General features: G+C 46.0%; 1 protein-coding gene across 3 annotated transcripts in view; it reads left to right on the top strand.

The window, feature by feature from the left end:
- LOC119964478 (transmembrane protein 275) overlaps positions 1-3,798 on the top strand; it is a 59,900-nt gene extending 56,102 nt beyond the window's left edge. For all 3 annotated transcript variants that reach the window (XM_038794025.1, XM_038794026.1, XM_038794024.1), the window contains exon 2: positions 1,674-3,798. In XM_038794025.1, the coding sequence (XP_038649953.1) occupies positions 1,749-2,303 (555 nt within the window). In that variant the 5' untranslated portion in view covers positions 1,674-1,748 and the 3' untranslated portion in view covers positions 2,304-3,798. The remainder of the gene's footprint in view (positions 1-1,673) is intronic.
- The last annotated feature ends 21,245 nt before the right edge of the window (positions 3,799-25,043 follow it).

Consider the following 25,043-nt stretch of genomic DNA (forward strand, 5'->3'; position numbering starts at 1 on the left):
GGGTTGCGGCGTTGCGAGGGGGGGCTGCGGCGTTGAGAGGGTGGGGGGTTGCGGCGTTGAGGGTGGGAGGTTGCGGCATTGCGAGAGATGGGGGGGCGGCGTTGGAGGGGGGTAGGGGTGGTGGGGAGGGGGTAGGGGTGGTGAGGGGGTAGGGGCGTTGGAGGGGGTAGGGGTGGTTGGGGGTAGGGGTGGTGAGGGGGGTAGGGGCGTTGGAGGGAGGTAGGGGTGGTGAGGGGGGGGTGGTTGGGGTAGGGGGCAGCGGTGTGCAGAGGGGGGGTGACGGTGTGTTGGCCCCGGGCATCCGTCGCCCCCCCCTCTCTGCACGCCGCTGCCCCCCAAACCCCCCCCACCCACCCCTCCCCCCTCCAACGCCCCTACCCCCGCACCGCACCTACCCCCCTCCCCCACCACCCCTACCCCCCTCCCCCACCACCCCCCCCCCCCCCCCCCCCCCCCCAGCGCCGCAACCCCCCCAACGCCGCAACCCCCCCCAACGCCGCAACACCCCCCCAATGCCGCAACCCCCCCCAACGCCGCAACCCCCCCCCAACGCCGCAACCCCCCCAACACCGCAACCCCCTCCCAACGTCGTACCCCCCCCAATGCCACAACCCCCCCCCCCAACGCCGCAACCCCCCCCCCGCACTCGCCCTCGGACACTGAACGGCGTCAACCATCATCAATGGTTGACACCGTTTTAAAGCTGCTCTGTTTTTCGCCGACGTGACCCATGGCCACGTCGGCGGGACTTCGGCCCATCCAGGCCGGAGATTTGGTGAAAGAAAAATATAATGAAATCCCGCCGGCGCCAGCTGTTTTCAGAGGCTGCCGGCGGGATTTGCACAACGCCGGTTTTTGGCCGGTCGGAGAATAAAAAACCCGGCGGGAGCAGGATTAACGCCGCTGCCGGCCGATTCTCCAACCCTGCGTGGGGTCGGAGAATTTCGCCCGTTGTGTTAATAGTTTCAGAATTTGGGGCAGCACGGTGGCGCAGTGGGTTAGCACTGCTGCCTCATGGCGCCGAGGTCCCAGATTTGATCCCGGCTCTGGGTCACTATCCATGTAGAGTTTTCACATTCTCCCCAAAGATGTGCAGGGTAGGTGTATTGGCCACCCTAAATTGCCCCTTAATTGGAAAAAATGAATTGTGTACTCTAAAAAAATTTTTTTTTTAAGTTTCAGAATTCTTTGCAATAGAAATGCAACTTAACCGTATTCATTCCCCATAAATCAACAACCACATTAATCCAGAACAAAAAGAAATCCTCTTAATCTGTTTGAACAATGCCTTTGGAGATCTAGTTGTATGTACGTACAATTGTACTGATTTGTAAAATTTGCTGTTTGTACAATTCTGTACATGCAGTCAATCGTTGAAATTTTGTGCTTGCATATCAAGCTTTGGTGCATGATTTTGGGTACATGGTCTTTCATCACAAGTTCCTTCAGTAAATATCCACCTCCTGCCAGTGTCCCTCAAGTACTTAAAATTAAATTATATTCCCTACTCCTTTTGCGTCATAGAACTTTATTTTTTACTTTTGAAGAAACACTTTATAAACATGGATTAACAACTTATACCCTGTATGCAATGATTGCAAATTGAACTTTTCATCATTGAGATGTGCCTGAATCTGTTAATTAGCTGATGTATATGCTTTCTGTTTTCACAGCTAAGGGAATTAAATGCCATTCTAACGTGCGGCTTTGAGTGGGAATGGTTTAGCACACCCTGCCTGATTGAAAGCATGATGTTCACCGAGAAAACTAACACTGCTGTACCTCAGAAGCCCGGGCAGAAGAAGACAAGGCCTCAGGGCCTTCCATCTCCAGCTCTTTGTTGTGCCTGTGGCCTCTGCATCATGTTGGCAGGGATTAACATAACTCTCGTGGGAGCCTTTGCATTTGGCACCTTCTTGCCAGTGAACAATCCCCCCATCATCATTGGCCCCATCTTGCTGGTGGTTGCCTTCACCTTCTTTGCAGCCTGCTGCATCTGCAGTCGGAGACCTCCAGCCCATGGCCAAAGGAAGTCCAAACCTGGCTCCAATATTGGCATTATCAAACCAGGTCACGCCACATTTGAGATTGAGACTAGTGAGCACACAGTGCAAGACACGACTGCAGTCCAGCTCAGCCCCACAAACTCACCAGTGTCTTCTAAGAAGTCCACCCCAGTCCATGAAAACTCAAAGACATGCAAACTCTTTACAATGGATGGCAACAACACTGGAGTCAAGTATACAGCTGGCGCTGAGGCGATACAACTGAACCTTCCCCGGGACTTGGGCACATCATCATAGAACTGGCCTGAGCTCTGAGTTCAATGCTACCCTTACTGTACGATGTCATGGCCATGCCTCTTGAACCTTCCACCAGCAGCAACTCACGTCTAAGTTTGAACAACCTACGCTACAGAACGTATCAACCCACCTTTCTGTGTGAACTGCAGTCGCCTCCATTTTTACAATTTATTTTATTTGAACAGTGACATTTCTAGTCTCCTGCTGTCTTCTGAGAGTGAAATGCACACAGGCCAGAAGCGATTCAGTAAAAATGCTTCTTGTTAAGCAGAATTTTGAAATTTGAAAACAAAAGCACCCTCTGACTAACCTCAACACGTCCCAAATCATGAGACAGCCGCAAGCATATCTGCAAATTACAAGTGACCTGTTGATAAGGTCCAACTTATTGCTTGAGCAATGTATGGACCATAAACTATGTATGCCAAAAGTACAAATTTTTGTCACCAGATGTGCATTTTTCTACCCCTACCCCCCAAAAATAATTTGGGACAAGTACAGGAATCGTTTATTTTAATTCAGAGGTAACTAATTTAATACGATATTGTGAGAAGATTAACTTTGTAGACAGATACATATTTTGTCAAAACCCACTTCTCCCTGTATGCTTCAATTTTCATTTCGAACCCCTTCCTCGGTTTATGCACTGTATAAATGTTCCCCTAGTGCTGAAGTGATTAAATCACCTCAGCAAGGAAGGAAACATTGAGGGCAGGAGGAATGTGACTATACATTTGCTTTGTTCACGTCTCCTCCTTAGCCTCATTGGGATAATAAAAGCAGCCAGAGTTCTTTGGAGGAGGCACTCTGAGGGAATGGGAACTATAGCCGTGATGTAGCTGACCCGTTAGGATTAGGGTTAGGGTTTGCCACAGGCACAAATCCCGTTATGGTCACTAAATCTCACAAAAGGCTCAAAACGAGTTTGAGATCTCCCCTCCCGCTCCCCTGCCGGCCCCTCCCCCCACCGCTGGTGATGTGATCAGGTTCGCGCCCGGTGAGGCCATGAATCCGATTTCCATTATTATATATAAAGTTTAATACAATTAAAGGGATTGATGTCGTCACATCTGCACACGACGTAGTCGACCCACTTGTGGCGTGATGTCACGCCTGAACAAATCACTGCTGGTTGTGAAAAGCAGAGGTGGCTGGAGGCCCGGGGGTTGGATGGCTAAGTTTGGGCTTTGCCCCTTGGCATAACCAAGTGGACAGTGCCAAGTGGGAAGTGACAAATGGACACCAGCAGGGGTGTAGCCCTCCTCCATTGGGGGTTCCCTTTTTGAATCCATTGAATCCTTACAGTTGGGTGCTAGGAGACCATTCAGCCCATCGAGTCTGCACCAACCCTGTAGAAGAGCACCATAGCTAGGCCCATACCCCCACCCTATCCCCATAGTCCCACCTAACCTGCACATCTTTGGACAGTCGGGGGTAATTTATCATGGCCAATGCACTTAACCTGCAGATCTTTGGACTGCGGGAGCTAACTGGAATACCTGGAGGAAATCCATGCAGACACAGGGGGAACATGCAAACTCCACACAGACAGTCACCCAAGGCTGGAATTGACCCAGGGTCCCTGGTGCTGTGAGGCAGCAATGTTAACCACTCTGGCTCCATGCCACCTATCGCCCCAACAACTGTAAGTGATTAAAATCAACAGAAAAATTAAAAATATTTCAATTATTCAATACAGTACTGATCCTTGTTCACTGGTGTGATGATCTGTCTGAATCCACATTACTGAATCAGCAGGATTGATCCTCACGTTGGAGGCCGCTAGATTCTGAACTTAAAACATTCAAATGCAGGTTCCAATAAGATTCTGATTGGTAGGTTCAGATTAACACTAAACCAGCCCGATGACTGCAAGGGGGTAAGAGAGACCACTAATGACTGAAATAGGGGGGGGGGGGGGAGTGGGATGTGCCCTTATGTCAATGTTGTAGTGGAGGCGGGGTGCCACGATGCTTTGGGGGGGGGAACATCCCAATCTCTGTGGGGGTGAGGGGGTAAATGTAACTTTGAGTTTGGGGTGCCATTTAAAAATGGTGTCCCAATCTCAGAATCACGGCATTGCCAGGCTGTTTAGGCCCAGCCCCTTCAGTGAGCTCTGCGATCCTCGCCAGGACTTTGAAATTGCGCAGTGTGCGATTAAAACAGGTGAGGAAAAGTGGCCGTGAAACCGATGAGTTTCACAGAGTTTTTCTTGCCAGATCCAACACTGTGCAATTTGGGGAAAATTCCACCCTATGTATGTCATTGCCTGCAGTAATCCTGTGATATAACAATGCTGCAAAGTAATTGGAATGGTGAAGTAAGAGAAGTAATAGGCATTAGCCATTGCCATTCAGCCTTTAATTTATAATTATGAATGATGTATTTATTATTGAAAGGAAGGGGTGGTTTGAAAGTGCTGAGAAGTTCTGTTTTGTTTAACTACTTCTGTCAGCAATCTTTCCAATCTTGTCATTGTATAAGATGTATCTATCCATTGTATTTGTCAACACAGAATCTATTTCAAATAAATGTTTTATTGTATCTGTAAAGAACATCTAGACATACATTTTTTTGTAACAGGGCCTCACGGTAGCATGGTGGTTAGCATCAATGCTTCACAGCTCCAGGGTCCCAGGTTCGATTCCCGGCTGGGTCACTGTCTGTGTGGAGTCTGCACGTCCTCCCTGTGTGTGTGTGGGTTTCCTCCGGGTGCTCCGGTTTCCTCCCACAGTCCAAAGATGTGCGGGTTAGGTGGATTGGCCATGCTAAATTGCCCGTAGTGTAAGGTTAATGGGGGGATTGTTGGGTTACGGGTATATGGGTTTAAGTAGGGTGATCATTGCTCGGCACAACATCGAGGGCTGAAGGGCCTGTTCTGTGCTGTACTGTTCTATGTTCTATGTTCTAAACTGTTTGATGATACATATAAACAGTTCTGGTTGGGGTTCCTTTTTTAAAAGGGGCCTCACGGTAGTATGGTGGTTAGCATCAATGCTTCACAGCTCCAGGGTTCCAGGTTCAATTCCCGGCTGGGTCACTGTCTGTGTGGAGTCTGCACGTCCTCCCCGTGTGTGCGTGGGTTTCCTCCGGGTGCTCCGGTTTCCTCCCACAGTCCAAAGATGTGCGGGTTAGGTGGATTGGCCATGCTAAATTGCCCGTAGTGTAAGGTTAATGGGGGGATTGTTGGGTTACGGGTATACGGGTTACGTGGGTTTAAGTAGGGTGATCATTGCTCGGCACAACATCGAGGGCCGAAGGGCCTGTTCTGTGCTGTACTGTTCTATGTTCTATGTTCTAGGTGGGTTGGGTGCTAGGACCCTATTAAAATCTATTATTTACATTTGATAAGCTATGGTAAGTAACAGTGCTACTTTGAAAAGTGGTTGTTAATAATGGAAAGGTTCTCTGGTCATCACATCAAAGAGCAGAAGTATTAAAAAGGCAGTGCTCCTGCTTAACGCTCAGTCATTAACAATGGGAGCATCAGAAACCCAAAGGTACTGGGGCATAGTTGAACAAACCTGGCATGCACGATCCATTCAGGAATATGACACCTGCAATTCTCTGTGACGGTGAGGGGCAGTCAAAGAGTGTACAATTCTGGGCTGCAGAAGATCTCATGTAGGAGACTGTGATTTTTCATCTGGGTAACATTGAAAATAGCAAAGAAAGGTAAATAAAGTTGCAAATGTTAATATTGCAATGGTTGAGAGACCAAGAGAAGTGTAGTTCGTTTAAGAAGGGAGGGAGGCAGAAGATGGGAAATTCTAGGCCAGTTACTCTGACTTCGGTCATTGGTAAGAGTTTAGAGTCCATTATTAAAGATGAGGTCGCGGAACACTTGGAAGTGCATGATAAAATAGGACTAAGCCAGCACGGCTTCGTCAAGGGGAGGTCACGTCTGACAAATCTGTTAAAGTTCTTTGAGGAAGTAACAAGGAAGTTAGACAAATGAGAACCAGTGGACGTGATTTATTTAGATTTCCAAAAGGTCTTTGACAAGGTGCCGTATAGGAGACTGTTAAATAAGTTAAGAGCCCATTGTGTTAAGATTAAGATCCTGGCATGGATAGAGGATTGGCTGACTGGCAGAAGGCAGAGAGTGGGGATTAAGGGGTCTTTTTCAGGATGGCAGCCGGTGACTAGTGGTGTGCCTCAGGGGTCGGTGCTGGGACCACAACTTTTCACAACACACATTAACGATCTGGAAGAAGGAACTGAAAGCACTGTTGCTCCGTTTGCAGATGATACAAAGATCTGTAGAGGGCCAGGTAGTATTGAGGAAGCAGGGGAGCTGCAGAAGGACTTGGACAGGCTAGGAGAGTGAGCAAAGAAGTGGCAGATGGAATGCAATGTGGAAAAGTGTGAGGTTATGCACTTTGGAAGGAGAAATGGAGGCATAGACTATTTTCTGAATGGGGAAACGCTTAGGAAATCAGAAACACAAAGGGACTTGGGAGCCCTTGTTCATGATTCTCTTAAGGTTAACGTGCAGGTTCAGTCAGCAGTTGAGAAGGCAAATGCAATGTTAGCATTCATGTTGAGAGGTTAGAATACAAGACTAGGGGATGTACTCCTGAGGCTATATAAGGCTCAGGTCAGACCGCATTTTGGAGTATTATGAGCAGTTTTGGGCTCCGTATCTAAGGAAGGATGTGCTGGCCTTGGAAAGGGTCCAGAGGAGGTTCACAATGAAGAGCTTGTCGTATGAGGAATGGTTGAGGACTCTGGGTTTGTACTCGTTGGAGTTTAGAAGGATGAGGGGGGATCTTATTGAAACTCATAGGATACTGCGAGGCCTGGATAGAGTGGAGAGGATGTTTCCACTTGTAGGGAAAACTAGAAGCAGAGGACACAATCTCAGACTAAAGGGACGGCAATTTAAAACAGAGATGAGGAGGAATTTCTTCAGCCAGAGGATGGAGAATCTGTGCAACTCTTTGCCGCAGAAGGCTGTGGAGGCCAAATCACAGAGTGTCTTTAAGACAGAGATAGATAGGTTTTTGATCAATAAGGGGATCAGGGGTTATTAGAATTAGAATTAGAACAGTACAGCACAGAACAGGCCCTTCGGCCCTCGATGTTGTGCCGAGCAATGATCACCCTACTCAGGCCAACGTATCCACCCTATACCAGTAACCTAACAACCCCCCCCCCCCCCCCCCCCCCCCATTAACCTTATTTTTTTGGACACTAAGGGCAATTTACCATGGCCAATCCACCTATGGGGAGAAGGCAGGAGAATGGGGATGAGAAAAATATCAGACATGATTGAATGGCGGAGCAGACTCGATGGGCCGAGTGACCTAATTGTGCTCTATGTCTTTTGTGTAGTGATCTCTATATGTGCATGTACACAAGGGGTTAATGTATAATCAGTAGCACCACTTGATCACGAGAGGGCCGGATCAACAGGGGTATAAAAGGGCAACCACATTGGGTCTCGCTTTCTCTATTGGGTGCACTTTGACCAGGGCAATAGCAGACTAGTTCAGATGGCTAGTGGAGTTAAGTATAGTTACCGTAGTTAGATCTTTTTAACCTTATCACTAGTATCAAAGTTAAAGTAAAGAACTCATGTAATTATTGTAATAGTTACTCAATAAACCTTTTGTTACTACTGGACGAGTTTGAGTCTTCTTCACCGAGATTCAGAAGACCTCATCACTAACCAAGGTTTGAGTAGCACATGTTACCTACCACACAGGTAACAAAACATGGTACCAGGTGTTTTGGCTTTAACAGAACTAGTTAGATTAGGTTAGACAAAAAGAAAGAAAATTCAGACCGGGTATTCGACTGTGGAAGACTCCGCAGCAAATGGATCCTCGACGACTAACTATTGGACTCATTGGACCTCTCGGGCAACTGGAAACAACTGGTAATTTAAGTTATAACTGGAAAAGATTTGAACAGGCATTCCAAATATTTATCGCAGCTAATGATCTAAGCACGGTCTCTGGCACAACAAAAATAGCATTACCACTCTCAATAGGAGGGACATGAAGCTAGAGAAATCTATAATTCTTTAATTACTTAGAAGGTGAAGACAAGACCAAATTAGAAGTAATACTCAAAAAATTTGATGAATACTGTAAGAGTCATTCTGATGAGATGCTGGAAAGATTTAACTCTTGTCATAAATGCCAGAGAAACGGAGGGCTCATCACTGATTTTATTACAAATCTCAAGTTAATACCACAAGCTATGATTATGCTGATTTCAGTGACACTATGATAATGGATCAATTAATTTATGGACTATCTGACAAAAATTTGAAGGAAGAACTTTCACAAGATTGGTATCTAACTCTAGAAACTGCTATACAAAAATGTCTTGCTTATGAACAAAATCCAAATCAATACTGTGAGTCTTAACAAACACAGAATCAGTATCTAGAAAACAAAATCGGTAAAAATGGCGCGAACACACACCACGAGGTAGAGGCAGGATCTCACTCGATGCAACAGCACTTTTTGATTGGCAGCCACGTTGAGCGAGAGCATTCCGGCCAGTATGCACATGCGCACTTCTCAAAAAGAAAAAAAACGGCAAAAATGCGAAAAGAGTGCACAGTAAAGGAAAGTCGGATTGCACATGCGCAATCAATTCCTACGCATGACGTCACGAGCGCCATGATGTCAGAGGACCCAACCACACCCACTTAAAAGGGAAATGCACAGAAATGAACAAAAAGAAATGTAAAGCTGCAGAACCCAATTTTCTTACCTTAAAAGACAGAGCAGTGCCTGAACTTCTACCAGCAGTTGAAAATAACTTTCACAACACTCTGGAACAAGCAGCTGCACCACCCAAAGTGAAGAGCACAAGGACAAATCCGAAACCCAAGAAGATGATCTGTTCATTGAACATGAAGAGAACAATAACAATTCTGAAACAATACACACAATACTTCTCAAACATGGCGGAGTTATTCGGATATGCTGATCACAGCATCAGCAACACGGTTGCAAAGCTCAATACGAATCTACTCATAGTAGATGATTCCAATATCATGATGCCATGGCAGATCGGCGATACATTGGATGACAGCAAATCTGGTGATTTTTAGTCAGACATGGAAAGAACATTTGAAGCATCTGATGAGTTATTCGATTGACTTCAGGAGGCGGGTGTAGTGATCCTCGCCTGAGTGTGTACAGAAGGGGCTGATGGGAAATGGAAGTACCACCAGGGGGCAGCACGGGGACATATAAGAGTGATGCCGAAGGCCCGCCCTCACTCACTTTGGCTGGAGAGATAGGGGAGCAGGACAGGACGGAGGTTGAGTTCAGGGCTGCAAATGTGGTTAGGCCTAGTTGCGGAGCATAGAAAAAAAAAGAAAAAAAAAAAGAAGACGACGCCACACAGAGAGCACAGATAGACTCTCCAGTGAGAACACTGCACGACTCCACAGAGAGAGCGATGACAGACTCCACAGAGAGCGCGAGGACAGACTCCGCAGAGAGCGCGATGAAGGACTCCGCAAAGAGAGCGATGAAAGACTCCACAGAGAGAACGATGACAGACTCCACAGAGAGATCGACACAAGCCTCCACAAAGAGACTGACGCAAGCCTCCACAGTCAGTGACAGACTCTAGAATGGACGCAAGCAAACACTCCATGGTGAACGCCATGCATGAAGAAGACTACGAAAATCTACCAGGCTCATGTGAACAACAAAGACTATGACAGTCGACCCAGCTTATTTGAGCCACCAGAACCCAGCTCATTTAACCAACAAGAAGAAGTCTACCCAGCTTATTTGAGCCACCAGAAGAAGACACTGAATGTCGACCAATTGTATGTGAGACAAGTGATGAAGAAATCACAATTCCCACACAGGAGGTGCAGGATCACAGCGAGACTGACAGATCTCAGCTCATCTGCACAGAAGCACTCAACAATCAGAGGAGGGCTACTCATGAGTCCAGAGAGACCACGTCAAATTAAATCATGAAGATTTTTACTCTAGAAGAGGAGCACCAAGAGTCCAGAGAGACCACGTCAATAGAAATCTTGAAAATGTTGACTCCAGAAGAGGAGCACCAAGAAACCAAAGGTGATTCAAATGAACCAGCAATAACTCCAGAAGAGGAGCACGAAGAAATCAATGATGATTCAAGTGAACCAGAAATGACTCTAGAAGAGGAGTACCAAGGAAGCAAAGAAGAGGAATCAAATCCACCACAAATGACTGATGTCACCGACATCAATGCAACATCAGATCATTCTCACAATTCTCAAGACGAAATGCTCAAAGTAACAGATACCACAAAGGACACTGACTAATAACTGTGACAATGACTGACATCATCCACACGCATCACTCATTGAGTGCAACAGGAACAACAAAAACCGCAAGAAGCACAGCAGAAACAAGAACAGCAACAGCAACAACGAAAACAACAGGCAGTACAACAAGAGCAACAACAACAAGAAGCGCTGCAGAAACAAGAACAACAGCAACATCAAACTACAAGCACAACAACAAAAACTACAAGAACAAAACCACCAAGAAGCATAACAAAAACAGAAACAACAAGAACAACAACATCAAGAACGACAACGTAAACGACCAAGACAGAAATGTTAAAAACAACGACAACAAAAACAAGAAAGACGGACACGACAGAAACAATGACAATGAAACAACGACCAGTACAACATGGTACAACTGTGCACATGAAGGACAATGTCACAGCACACTACAAAACAATGACAAGACTACAAACATGCCATGGCATGACAAAGAATCTCACAAATTCACATCTGCTCCAGAACAAGCAAGCTTTCAAGGCAGACGGCACACTAGATCAATACCGCAAGCACAAGAAAAAGTCCAGGCCAGATGACAAAAATAACATACAGAATCAATACCGTAAGCACATGAAAAAGTCCAGGTCAGACAACGGTGTCACGCAGAATCGTTACCACAAGTATAGAAAAAAAAATAGAAAGTCGAAATCAGACAACAAAGTGATTCGACCATTCGAACACCTCATGATAACTTGATGGTCACTTAAACACAAGAACACTGACGACGTTCACAAGGAAATTACGACATCAACATCACCACTTCAACAACAGAAGAAGAAAGCAACTCAACCGAACAAACTCATAAAGTTTGGACTCACAATTTTTTAAATTAAGGTTGGACTCAAATATTAATTGGCTTTGTATAATCATCAAGATCATCACAACTTGTACATAACATCATTTGTCTACCTATTTCACGCAAGTGAAAAAAAAACTTAAGACTAAATGTATTCACATTTGACGGACTAACTCATTGATTTATGTAATGCATTTGCAAACTGCATCCATTATGTTTGTTCAATTTTCTTTACAACATACAGAAAATATGTAACATGAAAAAAATGGGGATGTAGTGATCTCTATATGTGTAATTAGTAGCACCACATGATGACTAGAGGGCCGGACCAACAGGGATATTAAAAGACAACCACATTGGGTCTCGCTCTTTCTCTTGGGTGCACTGTGACCAGGGCAATAGCAGACTTGTTCAGATGACTACTGGAGTTACGTATAGTTACCTGTAGTTAGATCTTGTTAACCTTATCGCTAGTGTCAAAGTTAAAGTAAAGAACTCATGCAATTATTGTAATAGTTACTCAATAAACCTTTTGTTACTACTGGACGAGTTCGAGTCTTCATCGAGATTCAGAAGACCTCATCACTAACCAAGGTTTGAGTAGCACATGTTACCGACCACACAGGTAACAAAACAATATGGACTTATGGTTTTATGGACACTATTAACCCGGGAAGAGTGAAAACTATGTTGAATTTTAATAAGCTGAAGACTGCAGGAAACATGAAATAATCAGGGAAGAAAGCAGCTCCACAGTTTTGAGATCAAAATAAAGAATTAGATTAGGAGACAATCAAATTAACATTGATTCTAACAGTAGAGATATTGAGAGGGAGAACCGAGTACTTAGAACTCAGGAGGAACAACAGCATTTCAATCATAGTGATATTGATAAAACAAAAACAAGAATGTTTATAACTGAGAGATGGCGGAGACTATAGGTGGCCGAGACATGGACAAAGTATGGGTAGGTTTACCCTTATATCTGGTTCAGGCACTGATAATTTCCACAAGGATTCTCCTGCATAACTGAGACACCCTTCCACTAACTCCTAAAACCTCAGCAGAGTCAGCACTAGATGACCACTAGGACTGGTGACCAGAAGCCGACTTTAACTACTGGGATTACAGCTTGAGGAATTTTGGTCCCAAGAATTTCATTGCTCCACGCTATGGAGGAACTTAATTGAGCTCGTCAGAGAGGATACAATGGCAGGCAGGCCGTGGTACCCGTATCAAATTCCCAGTATTGGGAAAACTGTCCCCGATTATGTTGAAGGCAGGAATGGCCCAATGCAAGGAACCTGCCTGCTCCTATTTTTGAAATAACCAAGTAAACTAAATCAAATGAACTGAGGGACAAATTAAAGAGACAGTCCCTTAAAGGGGCACTGCATTAGCAAAAGCCAAATCACAAAGCAAATTTGAAACATTAAAGCAAAATGTGGTTGAGGGGATCAATAAGGCACCCCAGCCTCACGGTGCCCATCATGCAAAGTAGGCCTTAATGGTGCCAGTAGACACCCTGTGCTGTATCTCTAGGGACACTCGGTCATAAATATAGCCATGGAATAGGGGCAGGCAGTTGGGTCGGATGACCCCCCTTGGTCGCCCAATGCCTGGACCTGTTTCCGGCAAGTTAGGTCAGGTCCAAGAGCAGGTTCATGGGTAGGTCCTCCTCCTTCCCCTCCCCTCTCTGCACCGGCTGCCCATAGATCAGGAGGATCTGCACTGAGGACCTCCACCACCAGATGGTAACAAGGCATGTCCGGGATGTGGGAGAGGGCAAGGAAGTGAAGAATGTGCCAGCCCATACAGGAAACCCCTCCGTGCAGTGAGAAAGGGCTATCTGTGAGGAGCTCGGGCTGTGGAGTGCTGGCTCCTGAGGAGGAGTTTGGTGCTTGCGGCGAATGTGAAATTCCGCCCGAGCAGGGGTACACTCAGGCGGTAGTCCAACGCATACTGGGCATCCTTGAGCTCCCGCCTGCCATCGGGGCTGAACACGACTGTTTTAAGGTGAATTCTGCCTGCTCCTATTTTGCTTTTTTAAACGTATTTTATTCAAACTTGTATCAAAGTAGGTTACAACAAATAAACACCCCGGGAAACATTCTTCCCAACAATCAACTATACAGCTTGTACAGATTTTTCTCCTTTATCACCCCCCTCCCCATCAACCCCCCCCCCCCCCCCCCCCCCCCCCCCCCAACCCCCCTGCGACAAACAGCTCCTCAAACACGGTCACAAACATCCCCCACCTTTTCTCAAACTTCCCTCTGAGCCCCTTAACTCATACTTTATCTAGGGAACCCCTTCCAGACCTTTCATGCAAAGTCCCTAACCTGTAGATACCTGAACTTACTGCCCCATGGCAGCTCTACCCTCTCCCTTAGCTTGCCTGCTCCTATTTTGAGTTAAACAGATAACCAATTGAACTAAATTTAATATACTGAGGGAAAATTTAAAGGGGCAGGCCGTTAAAGGGATACTGCCTTGAACAAAAAATTACAAATGAAACTTAAAACATCAAACCAAAATATGAATAGGAGGGTGAATAAGGCATACCAATCCCCATTGTGCCGATCGGGAATGGAAGGCCTTAATGCGAGTTTGGCCAGGCCCAGAAGCAGGTTCACGAGGAGGTCCTCCTCCTCCCTCACCCCTCTCTGCACTGGGTGCCTGCAGATCAGGAGCATGGGATCGAAGTATAAAGAAAACTGCAACAATCTGTCCAAAATTCACTCACATACGTCCACTAACAAGGGGAGTCTGGAAGTGTTTATAATGTGTCCAGGGTGAATTATTATTCATTATAAAATACATTCTGTAATTCACTTTAATATCTTAAAATTATGGTAAGTGTGCTATAAAGATTGCTAAGTAAAGAATTCCATAGAAATAATGGGAAGGAACATGTGTGCTTTCCTAAAAAGACCAGTCTTCATTTAAGTATAAGTGTACATTTTGTTATTTGTCAATGCCAGTACTCAGTCATGCCATATTTGCAGGACAACATGACTTTAAACCTTCATCTAATCTATAACACATTCAAGTAATGCTTTTTAATGAATCAAACCATCTCAACAGTTTAATGGCAAACTGGCTAAAATGTGTTATTTTTTTCTCAGCGTGCACCTCATGTAGCTGAAGTGAACCAAAGCTAACTCATCAGAGGATTATACGAATGAATATGATAATAAGATAATGATAGATCATACAGTGCCAGTAAGGGAAATAAGATATGAAAATAATGATAAAGTGATGCGTTAGAACGATTAATAATCATATATTAAATTGTGGTTCATAATGGACGACAATTCTCAGCAATAAAATAGTAAAAATATGTTTAGCGCGCAACACTTTGAAATGTTCTACTTATAAAAGTTATTGGGGCAGATCACGGCTTTATATGATGTTGAATGAATGATAGTGAGTTGGCAGCCTGTTTAACACCTTTCATATCTCCAATTGAAATAATATATAAAAGGCTGGTCACTTACGGCCATTCATTTTACACCATCACAAATGAATAGCAAAAATGACTAAATGAGCATTTGAGTTGATAGAATTAGGAAGACCATTACTATGTGTAATGTAGGGTATGCCCAATAAATGGCCACAGATCAAAGGCCTAATCTGCTACCCCTTATCTTAAAACTACGACCTCTCTTTGTAGATTGCCCAACAAGTGGAAACACCTGCTCTAGGTCTACTTTGTCAATACCTTTTATCATCTTATATACCTCAATTAGATCTCTTCTCAATCTTCCAAATTCGAGAGGATAGTCCGAAACTGCTCAATCTCTCTTCATAACACAAACCCTTCATCTCTTGAATGAATCTAGTGAACCTCCTCTGAACTGCTTCCAGTGCAACTATATCCAGCCTGAAGTAAGGGGTCCAAAACGGTACACAGTACACCAGGTGCCATCCCATCAATGCCGTGTACAGTTGGAGCAACACTTCCCTACTTTTATACTCTATTTCTTTAGCTATAAAGGGAGCAATTCCACATGCCTTCCTTATTACCTCTGTACCTGCATGCTAGTTTTCTCCAATTCATGCACGAGGACCCACATGCCTCTGCACCAAAGCACTCTGATGTTTCTCTCCATTTTGATAATAAATTGCCTTTGTATTTTTCAACCAAGGCAGTCAAACACTTATCCACATTAAACTTCTTCTACCAAATTTTGGCCCACTCACCTAACCTATTCATGTCTTATTTCCTCATTGCAACTTATTGTCCCAGCTATTTTAGTGTAATCTACAAATTTGGCCACAGTACCTTCTGGGCGGAATTCTCTGCTCCCCACGCTGGGTGGGAGAATCGTGGGAGGGCCGGACGACTCACGACACGCCCCCTTGGCGCCCCCCGCGATTCTCCCACCCACCCGGTAGGAAGAATTGCCGGTCGCCGTTTTTCACGGCGACCGGCGTTTCTCCGGCCCGGATGGGCCGAGCGGCCTGCCATTCCCGACCGGTTCACGATGGCGGCAACCACACCAGGTCGCTGCCGTCGTGAACATGGGCGCCAAATGCTCGTTTGACGCTTGTGGGGTGCGGAGAGGGGAGTGCGCACCACGGCCGTGCTCGGGAGGGGACTGGCCCGCGATCGGTGCCCACCAATCGTTGGGCCGGTGTCTCAAAACGACGCACTCTTTCCCCTCTGCCGCCCCGCAAGATCAAGCCGCCACGTCTTGCGGGGCAGTGGAGGGGAAGAAGGCAACCGCGCATGCGTGGGTTGGTACATCAGCCATCGTGACGTCAGCCACGCATGCGTGGGTTGGAGCCGGCCAACCTGCGAATGCGCGGCTGATGGCACATAGTCGCCGCCATTGCGTCATTCTCGGCGCGCCGCCTTGATGCAAGCGCCAAGGCCCGGCGGCCAAGATTTACGGAGCGCCACTCCTAGCCCCCCGGGTGGGGGTGAATTAGGTGTGAGGAGCGGCCTCCGAGGCCGTCGTGAAACTCAGCCGAGTTCACAACGGCCTTCTCGATTTATTGTGGAAGTGGAGAATTCCGCCCTCTATCTCTGCATCCAAGTCATTAATATAGATTGGAAATAGTTGTGGCACTCCACTAATTACATCTTGTCATCCAGAAAAAGACCCATTTATCCCAGACCTTGCCTTCTGTGGTTAATCATTCCTCTATCCAAGCTAATAAAGTACCCCTAACTCCATGCAATCTAACCTTGTGTATTATACTCTATACAGCGCCTTATCAAATGCCCTCCAGAAGTCCAGATATACTACATCTACAGGATCCCCATTATCCACTTGGCGTGTTACATCTTCAAAGAACTCTAGCAAATTAGTAAAACACGATTTATCTTTTTAGGTAGAAGCCAAGAAATATTTCTTTGGTGGAGAAAAGCAACAAAGAGAGGAAATAATCTTAAAATAAAACTAATTAATTTATGATGGAAATCAGAGGGTATTTTATCACACAGTGTTTTAGAGATGTTGGTAATTTTCTCCCACGAAAGATTGTTGATGATGGGGCAATTGGAGGTTTAAGACATCGACATTTGTTAGTTAAGGGAATCAAGGGATATGGTGCAAAGTTGTGTAAATGGAGATCAGCTTTGGCCTAATACTAATTGAATGGTGGAGCATGTTCATGAGGCTAAATGGCTGACTCCTGTTCCTATGTTCCTTTTAAAGGTGGTACATTGAATATTTCTGCAATATTTATTCAAAAAACTGTACAATACAATAATTCAAGATAACTTAGAAAATAAAAATGCTTCAAAATCCCAAAAGGTTTTCTGATTGCTCAAGCAGTTAATGTTAATACACCTGGTGCTTGGATGTGGCGACCCTGGCGACCTACTGCTCCCCAGACCTGGAATACTTGACCGTAAAGTGCCGCCCATACTATCTTCCACGTGAGTTCACTTCAGCCATTATCACAGCGGTCTACATCCCACCCCAGGCAGAAGTGAGGAAGGCGCTGGATGAGCTGTACAGTCATAAACAACTATGAAACAGAACACCCGGAGGCCTTGTTCATTGTGGCCGGAGACTTCAACAAAGCCAACCTCAAGAGTGTTCTGCCAAAATTCCACCAGCACATCTCCTGCCCCACCAGGGGCGACAACACTCTTGACCACTGCTACTCAAAAATCAAGGGCGCCTACCATTCCACCCCCCGACCGCACTTTGGGAAATCAGACCATAAGACTGTGCTCCTTCTCCCGGCTTACAAGCAGAAACTCAAGTGGGAGAATCCAGCTAAGAAGGTTGTGCAGTGCTGGTCCGAGGAGACAGAAGAGCTCTTACGTGACTGCTTAGAGACAGTGGATTGGTCCATATTTAAGAACTCAGCGACTAACTTAAATGAGTATGCCACCACCGTCACAGACTTCATCAGCAAATGTGTGGACGACTGCGTGCCAAAGAAAGCAGTACGTACATTCCCCAACCGGAAACCATGGCTCAACCGGGAGATTGACTCCCTACTGAAAGACAGATCTGAGGCGTTCAAGGCAGACGACCCTATCCTATACAAGAAATCCAGCTACGACCTCCGCAAAGCCATCCGAGATGCCAAGAGAAAATATCAAACTAAGCTAGAGTCACAGACAGACTCTCGCCGGTTTTGGCAAGGACTAAACAACATAACGGGCTACAAAGCAAAGCAGAGCAGTATCTCTGGCAGCAGCGCACCCCTCCCCGATTAACTTAATGCATTCTATGCTCGGTTCGAGCAGGTAACCAACAATCCGCTGTCGAATGCCCCAGCAGCCCATAATTCACCCATACCCACCATCACAGTTTCCGAAGTCAGATCGGCCTTCCTGAAAGTGAACCCATGGAAGGCGATGGGCCCGGACGGGATCCCTGGTCGTGCACTCAGAGCCTGCGCATACCAGCTGGCAGAGGTATTCACAGATATCTTTAACCTATCCCTACTCCACTCCGAGGTCCCCACCTGCTTCAAGAAGACCACCATCATACCGGTACCAAAGAAGAACCAGGCAAAATGCCTCAATGACTACCGCCCGGTGGCCCTGACATCAGTTGTAATGAAGTGCTTCGAGAGGCTGATCATGAAGCGCATCACCTCCATACCCCCGGAACGCCTTGACCCACTTCAATTCGCATACCGTCGCAACCGGTCCACATCAGACGCCATCTCCCTGGCCCTACACTCATCCCTAGAGCATCTCGAAAACAAGGACTCCTACATCAGACTCCTATTTATTGACTACAGCTCCGCCTTCAACACCATAATTCCAGCCAAGCTCATATCAAAGCTCCAAAACCTAGGACTTGGCTCTCCACTCTGCAACTGGATCCCTGACTTTCTGACAAACCACAGTCAGTAAGAATGAACACCAACACCTCCTCCACAATAGTCCTCAATACCGGTGCCCCGCAAGGCTGCGTACTTAGCCCCCTACTCTACTCCCTGTACACACACGACTGCGTGGCAAAACTTGATTCCAACTCCATCTACAAGTTTGCTGACGATACGACCATAGTGGGCCGGATCTTGAATAACGACGAGTCCGAATACAGGAGGGAGATAGAGAACCTAGTAGAGTGGTGTAACGACAACAATCTCTCCCTCAATGCCAGCAAAATCTAAAGAGCTGGTCATCGACTTCAGGAAGCAAACTACTGTACACACCCCTGTCAGCATCAATGGAGCCGAGGTGGAGATAGATAGATAGATAGATAGAGAAATACAGCACAGAACAGGCCCTTCGGCCCACGATGTTGCGCCGAACTTTTGTCCTAGGTTAATCATAGAATTTTGGACAATCTTTCATGGCCAATCCACCCAACCTGCACATCTTTGGACTGTGGGAGGAAACCGGAGTACCCGGAGGAAACCCACGCAGTCACGGGGAGGATGTGCAGACTCCACACGGACAGTGACCCAAGTCAAAATCGAACTTGGGACCCTGGAGCTGTGAAGCAATTGTGCTATCCACAATGCTACCGTGCTGCCCTTAAGAAGTTAACCTACACTCCATTATTCTACCCTAATCCATGTACCTATCCAATAGCCGCTTGAAGGTCCATAACTTTTCCGACTCAACTACTTCCACAGGCAGTGCATTCCATGCCCCCACTACTCTCTGGGTAAAGAACCTACCTCTGACATCCCCTCTATATCTTCCACAATTTATCTTAAATTTATGTCCCCTTGTAATGGTGTGTTCCACCTGGGGGAAAAGTCTCTGACTGTCTACTCTATCTATTCCCCTAATCATCTTATAAAAATGGTGAGCAGTTTCAAATTTCTAGGGGTGCACATCACCAAAAATCTATCCTGGTCCACTAACGTCGACGCTATCACCAAAAAAGCACAACGGCGCCTATACTTCCTCAGGAAACTAAGGAAATTCGGCATGTCCACATTAACCCTTACCAACTTTTACAGATGCACTATAGAAAGCATCCTATTGGGCTGCATCACAGCCTGGTATGGCAATTGCTCGGCCCAGGACCGCAAGGAACTTCAGAGAGTCGTGAATACCGCCCAGTCCATCACATGAACCTGCCTCCTATCCATTGATTCCATCTACACCTCCTGCTGCCGGGGGAAAGCGGGCAGCATAATCAAGGATCCCTCCCACCCGGCTTACTCACTTTTCCAACTTCTTCCATCGGGCAGGAGATTCAGAAGTCTGAGAACACGCACGAACAGACTCAAAAACAGCTTCTTCCCCACTGTCACCAGACTCCTAAATGACCCTCTTATTGACTGACCTCATTAACACTACACCCTGTATGCTTCAACCGATGCCAATGCTTATTACATTGTATATCTTGCGTTGCCCTATTGTGTATTTTCATGTATTTTCTTGAACTGTTTAATTCCCTTTTCTTCCATGTACTGAATGATCTGTTGAGCTGCTTGCAGAAAAATACTTTTCACAGTACCTCGGTACACGTGACAATAAACAAATCCAATCCAAATAGTTATTACAGGGGCATTTACAGGTGGCTCCATAACAAAGAAGCATTGATATAACTCATACTGTACGTTAAATGCACAAAAAGGTATCAAAAAAATTACAATTTGAACTGCTTCTGCCTGTCCCACCGCTTTAGAACATAGAACATAGAACAGTACAGCACAGAACAGGCCCTTCGGCCCTCAATGTTGTGCTGAGCCATGATCACCCTACTCAAACCCACGTATCCACCCTATACCCGTAACCCAACAACACCCCCCCCTTAACCTTACTTTTATTAGGACACTACGGGCAATTTAGCATGGCCAATCCACCTAACCCGCACATCTTTGGACTGTGGGAGGAAACCGGAGCACCCCGAGGAAACCCACACACACAGGGGGAGGACGTGCAGACTCCACACAGACAGTGACCCAGCCGGGAATCGAACCTGGGACCCTGTAGCTGTGAAGCATTTATGCTAACCACCATGCTACCCTGCTGCCCCTTTGGATTAGTATCATAAAGTTAGCCCTTATATTGAGCCAAGGCCAAAACAAGATGAAGTTACTTAACCGACTGGGGCAGAGAGGAACATTCTGTCTCTACTAATAGCCTGAAAGAAGAGATATAATAATCTTTCTTAGTGTCTCAAGTAGACTTACATTAACACTGCAATGAAGTTACTGTGAAAATCTCCCAGTTGCCACGCTTGGCACCTGTTTGGATACACTGAGGGAGAATTCAGAATGTCCAATTCACCTAACAAGCACGTCTTTTGGGACTTGTGGGAGGAAACCGGAGCACCTGGAGGAAAACCACGCAGACATGGGGAGAACATGCAGACTCTGCACAGACAGGGACCCAAGGTAGCATAGGAAGAAGGCAGAGAAGTGGGATAGTTCAACTCCAAACTAATTTATCAGGAGGCAAAGTAGCTTTCCCAACAGAAGAATGGAGAAGAAAAGCGAGGTTGAGGTAGAGAAACAGCCGTGAGGGAGACTATTTAAAGGGCTTTGGGGAAAGAGCAGGGAAGTAGGATTAACTGGATGGCCCGACTAAATAGCCAGCCCATGTACAGTGGGCCTCATGGCTTCCATTGTTGCTGTATGACTCTTTTGGTTCTATGATAAGCCTCACTTTTTATTTTTCTTTCCTTTCTTGCCTTTGGCTAAGTTCTGGATTTTCCCTCACCGTACCATCCTAAGTCAGGAAAGGAAAATAAAAATGTACCAGGTGGGTTTTCAACAGACCAACTAGCCCATCATTCCACCGAAAATGAACTCAATAGTCACTCCCCCAATCCATGTACTCGGTTCATTGAGAGATAGCACCCATTCAAATTTTATCCTATCTTTGTTTCACCTCTCGTCCTCCATTCCCTCTAAACATCAAATATTCATACAGGCACTCTGCTCCTTCTCCACCATTGTCCTGTCAAACACCTTGAGCGGGATTCTCCGTTTCTGAGACTAGACACCAACGCAGAATACGAGGACTTTCACGACAGAAAAACGTGCGTCACAACTGGACCGCTTCCGCTACTATTGAGGGGCTAGCATTGACACCACATGGAACACAATTGATTCCAAAGAAAAACGGTGCAGGATTCTCTGGGTCCGTATTGACACTCAGGAGGCTGACAAGCTGCGGCCGCACATATGCATTGCACTGCCCACACACATTCATCCCAACTAACAAGATGGCACTGGTTGTGTTCGATTGCGCCCATATAATTGATGGGTTGGTTGGGGCCAGAGGGACCCTCGGGGGCTCGGGGGGGGGAGGGGGGGGGTGGTGGGGGGGGGGGGGGGGGGTGAGGGGGGGGGGGGGAGTGGCCCGGAAGGGACACCTATACAACGCGTGGAACTAAGTTCAAAGTGGGCTGTTAGCAGTGTGCGCAGCTGCATGGCTGACTTGCCAGCTGCGGCAATGCTCGTCCCAACCGACCCCACAGCCCACCTCCTGGCCACCTCCGCTCCTCCCCCTCGGCCCTGGGAAAAGCCCCCAGCCAGCGGCGCAACTGTCAGTAAACAATGGCGATGTTGGGCACTTTCTCTACCCCGCTTCTCTCCCTCAGCAGCTGCCACACCGGTTTTACAATTTGTAAAAGCACAAGTGAACTCAGCCCATTGGAGGCAGAGAATCGCGGAGGCCCCGGAGAATACCGGACTGGGCCTGCTAATGATATGCAAATGTCTACTGTACATGTGTTCCAGAACGCATTGACGCCACTGTCGAGGTGCTGGAGCATTACAATTTGGCGTCAAATTGGTGCCTGCCGCGATTTTGGCGACAGAACCGGTTCTCCGCCCAATTGCCTTTTCCAATTTTGGCGTCGGCTAATGGGGAATCCCACCTCCTTTAAACCATTAAAATGAGAATCCCTCTGACCCTCAGTTTGACCTGGTTGTCTTCCTCCAACCCTATTCAAGTTGGCACTTTTTACATTCCCCTCCCATTAAGCTTGGCACCTTCCCTTCACTCCTTCCTGTTCACCCTGGTATTTCAATTTGCCAAATGATTTAATGGAAAGGGATATTAAGTTGACTTTTTCACAGGCACTCGATTTGGCACGGGCCACTTTGCACCTCTGCCAAGGTTGAATTTTATCCTCAATATCTTCAAAAGATATTTAAGAGAGTGATAAAAATTATTGAAGTTATTCACCATGACAGAAAAGTATCAATGATAAAGCGTTTCAGGTTAACTTTGGATAATTAAAATTTTTATCCTCATCTGACAAGAAGGTGGTGCCATATCAGCTAGAAGTTGACTACAATGGAAAACTAAACTGTGTGCAACAAGCTGCCAGCAACAAAATTTAACATTACCTTCACTGTCTTTCTGTTAGTGAAACGAAGGGGTTTAATTATACCCCAGCATTATTCATTATCCCTGCAGGAAGGATGCGGTAATAATTATTTTCTGTGACATCAATGTGGCGTTTAATCACTCCTCCAGTTACATCATCATAAGCATTTTTTAACTACTTGACATAGTCTGAGTATTTAGCTGTAATAATCACACTGTTTCACTCCAATATTCTCACTTTGATGTTGTATTTTCAATGCATTTTGTGATAAAAGTTTGAAGCAAATGTATTCAAATTTGCCTTTCATGTGCCTGTAATTCATCAGAAGGTTGATTAATCCATAAGGGTATTTCAGAGGTGTACGTCAGACTGTGCTCCACAGTGGAATGCGCAACAATGTATTGTTATTAATATTCAAACAAGTTGTGCAGAAAAACAAATGTTCCTGGAATTTCTTTTTGGGGCAGCACGGTAGCATGGTGGTTAGCATAAATGCTTCACAGCTCCAGGGTCCCAGGTTCGATTCCCGGCTGGGTCACTGTCTGTGTGGAGTCTGCACGTCCTCCCCGTGTGTGCGTGGGTTTCCTCCGGGTGCTCCGGTTTCCTCCCACAGTCCAAAGATGTGCGGGTTAGGTGGATTGGCCATGCTAAATTGCCCGTAGTGTAAGGTTAATGGGGGGATTGTTGGGTTACGGGTATAGGGTGGATACGTGGGCTTGAGTAGGGTGATCATTGCACGGCACAACATCGAGGGCCGAAGGGCCTGTTCTGTGCTGTACTGTTCTATGTTCTATGTTCTACAAGACAGAAGAATGACTGGATGGTTTCGTCAATTTTCATCTTTGCAATACCTTTAAAGTTCAGAACACATGAACATAAAGACATCTCTCTCTTCCTGTCACCGTGATTGGATTGTACAGTGTGTTAGAATATTGGTCCTTCACCTCTGGACCTCCATTTTGAATATAACCCAGTCTGATGGCATGATAGCTGATCTCATAAATTGTCGCCAACTCTGGCACTCTCTATTTTGTTCCCTTTGGGCATGAGGCACATGATTAGACCATTAAAATGAAGAAAAGATATTTCAATCATTCTTTGGAAAACAGCCACAGAAATGTATGGTGCCTGTGAAAAACACAGCAGGGGATGCTTTTCCAAAGTTGGGATTAATTTATTACTGAAAGTTGCTTTGAGGAATGAAGCAGTGAATGTCGCACTGTATGTCACATGAACTCATGGACGGGCCTAAGGCTGTCCCCTTTTGCCCTGAAAAGTGCCCAGTCTACCTTAGATTACCCGGTAAGAGTAAGATATCTCAAACATTCGAGCAACAGGTGAAACTAGTTGTTTCACGTTCTACTTTGCAGCAGCAAAGTACGTATTTTTAGTCACTAACAGGGTGCTGCCATCAAGCCAAAAAGATGTTCTGCCTATCAAACAAACGAGTAACGTGGTGTATGAATTTCAGTGCCCGTGTAGTGGTAGGTCTGTAGACCATACATCCCAATGACTGACGGATCATATAAAACAGCATGTCCCTTCCGCTGTTCACAATGGGCAGCAAGGTAGCACTGTGGGAAGCACTGTTGCTTCACAGCTCCAGGGTTCCAGGTTCGATTCCCGGCTTGAGTCACTGTCTGTGCGGAGTCTGCACGTTCTCCATGTGTCTGTATAAGATTCCTTCAGGTGCTCCCACAAGTCCCGAAAGACGTGCTGTTAGGTCATTTGGATATTCTAAATTCTCCCTCTGTGTACCCAAAAAGGTGCCGGAATATGGGGACTAGGGGCTTTTCACAGTAACTTCATAGAAGTGTTAATCTAAGCCTACTTGTGACAATAAAGATTATTATTATATTATCGTTATGGGCAAGGTTCAGACCATACTC

This window comes from Scyliorhinus canicula, chromosome 4, assembly GCF_902713615.1.
Source record: "Scyliorhinus canicula chromosome 4, sScyCan1.1, whole genome shotgun sequence".
NCBI classification, from domain to species: Eukaryota; Metazoa; Chordata; class Chondrichthyes; order Carcharhiniformes; family Scyliorhinidae; genus Scyliorhinus; species Scyliorhinus canicula.